General features: G+C 52.7%; 1 protein-coding gene across 2 annotated transcripts in view; it reads right to left on the bottom strand.

Moving 5' to 3' along the window:
* The window catches only part of RHBDL3 (rhomboid like 3), a 56,197-nt gene extending 47,062 nt beyond the window's left edge, over positions 1-9,135 (bottom strand). Inside the window, exons 1-2 of one of the 2 annotated variants that reach the window (XM_039886011.1) lie at positions 8,896-9,135; positions 7,370-7,393 (exon numbers count right to left, since the gene is read on the bottom strand). In XM_039886011.1, the coding sequence (XP_039741945.1) occupies positions 7,370-7,393; positions 8,896-9,006 (135 nt within the window). In that variant the 5' untranslated portion in view covers positions 9,007-9,135. The remainder of the gene's footprint in view (positions 1-7,369; positions 7,394-8,895) is intronic. The other variant, XM_039886013.1, reaches the window with a different exon arrangement.
* Positions 9,136-9,545: the final 410 nt, after the last annotated feature.

The following is a 9,545-nucleotide window of genomic DNA, read 5'->3' on the forward strand; positions in this document are numbered from 1 at the left end:
CTCCTCACGAATAATAGAGCAGAATTAACGAGGCTGCCCAGGAGTTTATGGCTCAGCAGAACTGTCCCACCCAACAGCCAGAGCCCACCAGGGAACTCTGGCACATTCATGGATATTTACAGCCCCATAAATTAGGTCCAGGCCTGCAGCTGCCAAGGTCAGGAAGCGAGGTTATGGGAGTAGCAGCTTTCTCTCCCAGCTCTCCTTCCTTGCGAATGAGGATGGTAATTCACCACATTGAGAAAACCACTTCACACTATTCCCCTGACTGAAATACTGGTTTTACAAGTATTTTATCACTTCTATTCTCATGCCAGTCTTAGAGTAAGTGTGATCAGTCCCGTTTAACAGACCCTGTAACGAGGTACACAGAGATAAACAACTTGCCCAAAGGCAATGCTGGAGCGTAGAACTGGGCACCATCTAGCCTCCTTGGGAAGAAGAGAGACCGCTTCCTATAAACCGGGTCCTGACCCCTCCTGTCCTTAGGTCTCCTAAGGTGGAGCACAAGGGGCCCCTGGGCTCCCCTGGGATTTGGCCAGGCAGGCCTCTGACAGCTGGTGAAGCTTAGGTAACTTTAGGATTCCTGGTTATATCATTTCTGTTGTTTCAGCTGCCACCGCAAGAGTCTGGGGAGAGGCAGCTCATCCCTGTCAAGGGGCTTCTCCCAGAAGCCCCAGCCGGGCTCCTGGGCCCTCCCCCTCCCGCTGAGTCAAACAGCTAAACTCCAGGATCTGAGATCGGCAGACTGATTTGGGAGCAAGAACACCCTTCCCTCAGCAGAGAACTGGGCATCCTCACCTGAATCCAGGCTGAGCCACTGAATAATAAACATATTTCCAGAAACATACCCAGCTCTCTCAACGCCTGGGCCATGAGGAGAAGACGACCTCTCAAACTTCCCCTGGACCGCAGGAAGCTGGGATTGGGTGAGCAGTGAGTGGCTGGGGGCTACTCTTTCTACCAGGCCCTGTCCCTCTCCACCCTGACAGACAGCCTCCTGGCATATCCTGCTTCCCCTCTTTCAGAGCCCCTCCCAACCCCAAAAGGCCTTGGAGGTACACAGACTCTGTGTACAGCATGCCCACATAGGCCTCCTCAGCAGACTCTGAGGGGACAGCTGGGGTCTGTGACTCAGAGGCAGGCCTCTTGGGTCCCCAGGAGCAGACATAATGCCCAAGCTGACTGATCCAGGTCCAGCCATCATAGCTGCCTGGGGACTAAAGCCATAAAGCAGGAGGAATCCCAGGGGAGCCACAGGCAGAGAGAGGTGGAAGTGGGTATGGGCAGGGGCAACGGCTGACATCTGCCTATGCTTTCCCTTTCCTCCTGCTGCTTCTTCATGAAGCCACCAAAGTGTCCCTGTGGTTCCCCAGAAAAGAAAGAGCACTGGGAGAATCCAGGGAGAAGGAGGGAGTGTGATACAAACCTCTGATCAGGAGCAGGGTGGGCAGGACAAAGGGTCACCTAACTCCATCCTCTCCTGTGGCCCTCTGCCAGTTCAGAAGCCACCCAGAGGCCTCGTGCACAAGCACATCCCTTCCTCTGCAAAGGGTACTCACTTGCTGTGTCTTTGGGCAAGCCCCGCTCCCTTGGGCCTCAGTGTCCTCCTCTGTAAAGGGGATAGCACAACTCACCTCACAGGGCTTTTGAGAGCTTAAAATGAGACAAGAACATATGTGCACATAGCAGACACTCAATGTTCGCTCTCTCAAAGAAATATTTTGATTCAAACCTGTACTTTTCTTCAAGAAAGCTGGCAGGGCATACGCAAGGTGAGGCTACAACCTGGGGTTCACAACGCAAGATACACGTTAACTCATTTCTGTAACAAAATAGACTGCTCTGGGCCCCTGTTCTCATCCTTCACCCTCTGCCACGCAGGCAGACCAGCCAGTGAGTGAGCAGAGGGCAAACACATGAGTGTCAGCACTCTCAGGCAGCCTTTGTCCAAAAACTTCTCTTCCTCTCTGGAGTTTTGGGGAAAGTGGTTTTCCAGCTCCTCTTGCCCTAAAGAAGCCAGCTTGGCAGGGTGGAAGGAACCCCAGACCGGGGAGCTGGACACTTTGATTCAACACTTAGAGGTTATTTTTAATTTCTTTAAATTCCAGTAACATAATAACCATATGTATCAGGTGCTCACTATATACTATGCTAAGTGCTATACGCATGCATTTGTTAGGCCTCATAGCAACCCTGAGGGGAGGGTATTATTCTAAGCAGCTTATACATGAGAAAACTAAAACTGAGGCTTGAGGAAGTTACCTGGCTTGCCCATTGTCACACAGCTAGGAAAAGAACTGGGATTTGAGCCAGATGTGTGTTCTCTCCACTGCCTTAGTCACTCAGGGTGCCAAGTAAACAAACAGAAATCTGCAAGGCCTGGTGGTAGGAACACAGGTCAGAGAGGGAGCAGAGCTGGGCTCTAGTCCCAGCTCTGACACTACTGCTCCAAGTGACCTCAGAAGGTCGCTGATCTCTGGTTCTTCATTTGCAAAATGAGTGATTTGGGAAGATGCTTCCATCGACCTCCTAATAATCAATCTATTGTGCTTGAGGTGTTAGCAGCCCCAGAGGGCCCAACGTGAATGAAGCAGCCCCACAGAAAGGGCCTGTCCCTAAAGGGGAGATCTGAACCCGACAAGTCATGCAAGGCTGTAGTTTACTTTGTTGTTTGCTTGAACATGTGCATACCTGTTATGTGTCAGGCGGGCAGCCAGCCAGACAGCAAACGATCTCAGATTCCTTGGTCCCACTACTCAACCACTACCAAATGCATTTCTCTGAGTGGTCAGAAAGAAAAGTATTAATTCAGCATGAGTGATGGGGTCACTGGGGCAAGAGCAGGGTAGGGAAGCTGGCTTTGTGGTGGACAGAAGTCCACGGCCTCAAGGGCCCTGGTAAGGGGCTGGAGGGACAGAGCCCAAGCAAGGGCTGCAGTCAAGCCTGGGGCTGTGTCCCTCTCTGCAGTTAATTGTGTTCCAGGGGCTGCCATCAATGCCTGGGTCTCTGGGGTGGGTGTTTTCTCTGCAGCTCCTCACTAATCCATTCGGCAGTCTCATCTGAACCTCTTCTCAGGAACTAGAACCCCCTTAAACCAGCTTGCAGAAGGAGTACAAATGAGGTGGGCTTCAGGGTCAAGCCAAAGAAAGACTACCAGGCTGGAGAGAAAGGAGCTGGGCAGGGAGACACTGGGGAAAGCAAGCAGAAAAATCCTCTGGGCTCAGAGGTGGCTCTCTCCAGAGTCTGGATTGGGAAGGAGCTGGTTTAGAGAGGCCGCCACCTTCCCTGTGGGGGATCTGGATTTCAGAAGTGGCCCTGTGCTTCTTACCAGAGGTTTCTGATTCCCACTCAAGAGACAGTCGTCGAATGTCCACTGATTATCTGACATTGCAAAGAGAGTTTCTACTTCCTTTGAATTCCCACAGTCACGCCTGGAGTTAAAAATGATTGCCTCCATTTTACAGAGGAGGAAATTTAGGCTCAGAGAGCTAATGTCACTTGCCCCCAGTTCCAAAAGTCAGTAAGGCTTGAACTCAGGTATACATGAATCTAAATCCAGGGTTCTGTTCCCAGTAGCCCACCTAAACAGCCTGGGTTCTGTTCATCGCACATTTATAATTAACGTTTATAATTTCGGTAGGATAATCAAGAGCTGTCCACTTTCCTTCTGGGAGATTAGCAGGGTTGGGGTCTCTTTTTGGGGCCTAGGATATACATGTTCTCATTGGGAATGAAAAAAGCGAGACATGATCAAGTTATTATCAGTTCTTCCTTTTCCCTCTTGCTTGTTTGAGCTTGAAAGCAATTGTGTTGTGTGAATTAACAGAACTCAGCTCCAAGCCCTTTTGCTCATTCAACATTAGCAGATCTTGAAGACATTTTTAAGAACCTGGAAATGGTTTTCTAACCCCAGAAGCCCTTTATGGGTTAACTGGGCTCCAGTCCCATATCTGCTATTGACCTCCTATTTGACCTTGGGTCCTGGAGTACAGATCCCTGGAGAGCAGGAAGGGACTGAGAGTGAAGCTATCAAAACATAACCTTAAAAAGAGGAGCCTGTAGGAAAGCTATGACACAAATATAAAGCAATAACTAAAAGGTACATTACCTGAGAAACACTGAAAGTATCAGTGGAATAGATCAAAAACCTAAAATATACCTAACCACATATAAAAATTTACCAAATGATAACATTTCTCAAACAATGTATAAAGGAAGCATTTCTTAATAGGTTATGCTGGTGTAACTGGATAGAAATAAGATCTGGGTAAAGGGTTAGATGATCTTTTTTTAATCATAGAAGTAGTGGTAGCAAATAAAAGTTTATATTTATGAGATCTGAAAAGGGATGAAAACTGTCTCAGGTCTGAAGCGACTGAAGGAATTGTGAAGGGAAAGCCCAACAGATTCAACTGTAAAAAAAAATAAAACATTTTACCACAACATTATAACAAAAGATTAATATTTAAGGTAACTTTAAAATCTAATATTTAGGAAAACCATTAAGATCCCAAAGATATGAAAAGACAATTCCCTCAAGCAGAAGTTAAAATTGGAAACAAATACATGGGACATCTGGGGGTAGAAGTAATGATCTTCAGGTTTCCTGCCTGCTATAACTTCTGGGATCTATGCAGAAGACTGAGGAGCGGGGAGGAGGGAAGGCGTGCTACACGCCTGCTTGAGCAGACCAGACAAATGCTTAGAATGCCAAGGGGAAAGCTGGGTAAACTTCCAAGGGACCAGGGTCACCTGTTTGCTTCACCTCCAACACCCAGAAAAGGCATCCTGACCAATTAGTTGAGAGGTGACCATGTAAGACCACAAGGCCAAGGTCATGACTTCTAACTCTTGGGGCCCAATTAGCCTTATGCTGGATCAAAGCTACTCTACATGTTGAAGAACTAGACAGCATGCATGGACAGGTCCAATTTAATTCCTGACACCTGGAAAAAGTATCCAGCAGATCTCAGTTTGAAACCAGGTGACCACTGGTATCCCCTTGATCCAGGAGGGAAGGAGGACTGACTGGGGCCAGCCTCCCACCCTACTGACCTGTGGAAATGAACTCTAGGATCACAGCAGCTTGCAGGGACTCTGAGAGATGTTGTATTCATCACAGATTGACCCATCAGGGCTCTCTAACTCTGTGGGAGATGGTAGGTAGGCTCCTGACAAGTCCCAGCCAGATATTCCTTCCTAAGTGCACCAAGTTCACCATCACCAAATCCCACCTTAAGACAGGCCCAGAGGAAGAGACAAGAAGGATAAAATGCTTCAGCTTTCTGAATAACCTGACGTCCTTATGAAGCTGTATATCCATTTGTGCAGCTTCGTACCTACTCTTCACTTAGCCCTATCAGGGGAATAGTCCAGTAGTGACTTCACAAAGTCGGGGGACAAACACGGAAGGATTGGATATCCGCCAGAGGTCCAGCCCTGCTCTGGTGCAGCTCTCCTTCAACCAAAGCACCAACAGGAAGATGACAAAAATGGGCTTCTAATGCCACACAAGAGATAAGGAGTAGACATGTAGAACTTGTGAGAAAAGTTGTTTGTCCAGAGTAAGTTTTAAAAGTTCCTTTCCTAGAATTCATTTCACCTGACCAGAATGGCTTCTGGATGGGCCTTCTCAGAAACAGGGGGATGGTCTTGGTGACACTGAGGACATCCTCCCCGGGGGAGAAACTGGATTTCGTAGACCACCTGCTAATATTATGTGCTACACATTCTCTCTGCTCCCTCAAGTTCCAAATTCTTCCTACTAAAAGTTTTCCTCCATTAACCCAAATAGTTCATTTAAAAATGTAAACACACACACAGGGACCAGCAAAGGAAATTAATGAAATGAGAAAGACAGACACAGAGAAAAAAACGAATGCTACACTATGTTCTAGGTTCTGATTCTAAATCTGACAAGAGGTGTGAAGGGCTGGCAGCTCGCTGGTCTTGGTATCAGTGGCAGCAAGCGGCTTTCTCCTGCCTCGGGGCATCGGGCCAGCAGCTGTTGTACATACAGGAGCCAGAGGGAGAGTGGGTGGCATTCAGGAGCCAAGGGAGAGACGCACTACCACAGCGGAACGGTAGCTGCTGGATCCTCCCCAAACCATAGCCAGGTCTTGTGTTAACGTAGATGATACCCCTATATTTCCCCCAGGCCCGCCATGCCTTTCAAGCTGCAATTCTGAGTCTTTGGTCCCACTTGGGCATCTGCATTTAGCTAGCTCCTCAAACTAAACTTGTCTGAAACCTAAATTGTCATTTTGCCACCCCGTACCCCAAACCTGACTTCCTCTTCCTCACAGATTCAGAATCTCCAGTTTTCTAAGTGGTTCACCTCATCTATTCAGGTCTAGTAAGATCTTCTGAGTCTCTCTCATCATGTCCCTCTTCTTTTCCATTCTGTCATCTTCCAAGTCAAGGTGTTTATGTCCATGCACTGCAGCAGGGTCCTAGCTAGTGTCTCTCATCCCTGAAGTCCCCCTCACTTCCATCCTGCTATCACATAGAATCTTCCCCAAGCATGGCTCGGATCCCATAAAAAAAAACGTTTAAAGGCTTCCCCTGTCTACAACAGGATAAAGTCTGGTCCGAGCTTCTTTTTCAGCTTTATCTCCCTCTCCAACAAAACACATTCCCTCTGGCCCAGTCAGGCTGGTCTCTTAAAGTTGCACAAACTTCATGGCACAATCATTGTCACCCCAGGACTGCAGCATTCACTATGCCACCACACTGGGACATCTCTTGCCTCCTCTCCTTCTGCATGGTGGAACCATTTCCTGGCTGAAGGTCAAATGTCCATCTCCAGATTCCAAAGGTGGCACTCCCAACTCCATTCCCCACACCTAGACTCTAGGCATTGCAAATAATCAATCACATACTATTTTCCCTAATCCCCCTATTCCTGCTGCAAAATTAGAGTTAGCTTTCAAAAGAGCCCATACTGAGTCACCCTCTAAGGATGGCAGAGATTTGACTTCCGTGGTGGTCATGGATCTACCATGATGGACCTACACCCTTCCCCCACCTCCCCAGCCCCGACTGCAACCCACTGATATATAGAGAACGTCCCAGGCTCTCAATACATATTGCCCAATTTCTATGTAGTATAAACCCAGCTCTCATGAAGCATCGTTGAGAGGAGGCGGGAGGGAAGTAAGGATGTCTCAGGGGAGCCCACCACCTCCTCCTGAAACCTGGAGAGCGGTGGAGAGCAAAGTCGTTCAGAGCCTGAGATGCACTAAGCCACACCCCCACCCCACGTCACCATCTCAGGAGTGTAGAGCTAGGGAAGCCCACGCAAGCAAGGAGACTGATTTCAGGTTGGCTGGAAGGAAGGAGGGGGGTGATTTAACTGCTCACATACCTGATCAAACAGGACTTTCCAGTGCTGGTAGAAAGTGAGGCCAGGCAGGAGAGGAGGAAGAGGAGAGAAAGAAACATATACTTATCACCAAAGCCTCTGCAGCCCCATAATATTTCTGATATAGCCTCCCAGATGCTCCCCAGATTTAGGGACCCACCAAGAGACCAGGGAAAACTTAGGACGAGCTCTCCAAATGAGTCTGCACTGAGCGAAGGAACGGAACTCAGGTGGGAGAGGGGTGAGGAGTGTCCCTTTTCTCTCTTCCCAAGACAGGCAGGCAGAGGGATGAGCAGAACAAGGTTGATTCTCAATGATGACCAAACTGTCCAGGGGCCTGTGATAACTTCTAGTAACTATAAAGCTTATACCCACGTTCACTCCCACGCCTGGGAATGCATGCCCAGGTGCCATTCCCTCAGATCTGCTGCAGAGCCAGAGACCCCTTTCTTCAGGAAAACTCACCCCAGCACAACCACTAACATTTTGCCTGTAGTTTGGGGGGAAGGGTCTCCTCTAATGCTCTGAAACCCACCCAGTCTCTTCCAAGGCTGTTTAAGTAGTGAAGACAAGAGGTTCTACCAGGAGCCCAAGGGAGGGAAGATGTTAAGCGCCCCGCCCCCAACACACACACTCAGACTTTACGGTTTAGGTTTGGTAGGTTGGGGCGGGGGAGCTGGGGGGCCTGGCTTCACTTCCATTTCCCCACCCTGAGAGAGAAACCGGGCAGGGCCCGGTGTCTGGCCAGTTTTCCACCTCTCTGTGCAGGTTAACCTCGCGAGGGAGAAGCTTAGGAAACCCCAGGACTCCCCAGCGCCAGCTCCACCGATGGCTCCCCGGACCCAAGAAAGGGAGACTCGAGCAGCAGATGGCAGGGAAGCCCTCTGGGGCAGCCCCTCCCCATCCTGGCTAGGGGACCAATGTTGGAACCGACTATTCGGGGACTCCAGGGCCCCTTTCTGAGAGCGAAACCTCTGCCTGCACTCCTCCCCCTCCTCCCGCCAGGTTCAGGGGCAGCAGCCAGCTTGAATGGCAATCAGTGTCGCGACAGGGCAGGTGCTGGGCGGGAGCTAAACTGGGAGTGAAGAAGGGGGTCGCCAGGCCGGTCAGCCAGCCGAGTTCCGGGGACTCTGCGGCGCCGGCTCCTTCCCTGGGCGGAGAGAGCCAGCAGGTCGCGAGTGGGAGGGGAGGGGAGTCACTGCTGTGACGCGTCCGCCTCTGCGGGAAAACGCCGTGTCCCGGGCATTGCACCAGCCGCGGGCAGGGGGCTCCGGCGGCCGAAGCGTCCCCGGCGCAGCGACCGCGGCTGCTTCCCGCAGGGAAGCCGCGGGAGCCCGAGAGGGGGTGGCGCTCGCACGTTTAGGGGAGACCGGTCCCTCCGCCCCCTCTCGCCCGCGGGGACCCGGCCAATCCCGGGCGCTCCCGCGTCACCTTGAAACCTCCAAGTTACCCCGCAGGGGCGAGTCGGGGGCAGCTCTCCCCCTAGCGCCCCCCAGAAAGTTTGCCCGGGCGGGGGAAGTGGCACTCACGTCCTCCGGCGCCGCCGCCGGCCGCTCGTCGGCCTCGGGTTCCAGCTCCTCGATGCGCTCCGCCTCGGCGCAGGCGGCCACTGCGGGGCCGGGGCTGGGGTGCTCGCCCATGCCGAGGAGGGGTCTGGGGCCGGCGGCCGCTGCGGGGCTCGTGCCGGGGCGCAGGGCTAACTTTGCGCCGAGGCGGCCGCGCCGCTCAGGGGACTTGGTGCGCGCCGCGCCGCCTCCGCGCCGGCCCCGCCGCCCGCGCCCGCCCCCGCCCCCATGGCCCCGGGCCCTGCGCCGCCGCCTCGCGACCCCGGGACGCCCGCCCCGCCGCCGCCAAACTTCTCCGCGCCCGCCGGCCTCCGCCTCCGCCCGGGCCCCCCACGTCCAGCGCCGAGGCGAGGGCGCCCTTGGGCCGGCCCCGGCCCCGCGGCTCCCCACGCTCCCTTCCCGCTTCTCGCGGCCCCGCTCTGCGCCGGAGTCTCCTCCCCGCGGACTCCTGGCGGGCGGCGCGCAGGCGGGGGCGGGGCCGTTCCCAGGGACCGCGGCCCCCCCCCGCCCCCGCCCCGGACGCCGCCACCGGGCCAAATCGGTCAGAGCGCTGCGGCCACGGGATCGGGGAAGGGCTGCGGCGGGCTGGGCGGGCTGGGCGAGCAAGTGGCTGC

The sequence above is a fragment of the Pteropus medius genome, unplaced genomic scaffold, assembly GCF_902729225.1.
Source record: "Pteropus medius unplaced genomic scaffold, Ma_sr-lr_union100, whole genome shotgun sequence".
In the NCBI taxonomy this organism is placed as follows: domain Eukaryota; kingdom Metazoa; phylum Chordata; class Mammalia; order Chiroptera; family Pteropodidae; genus Pteropus; species Pteropus medius.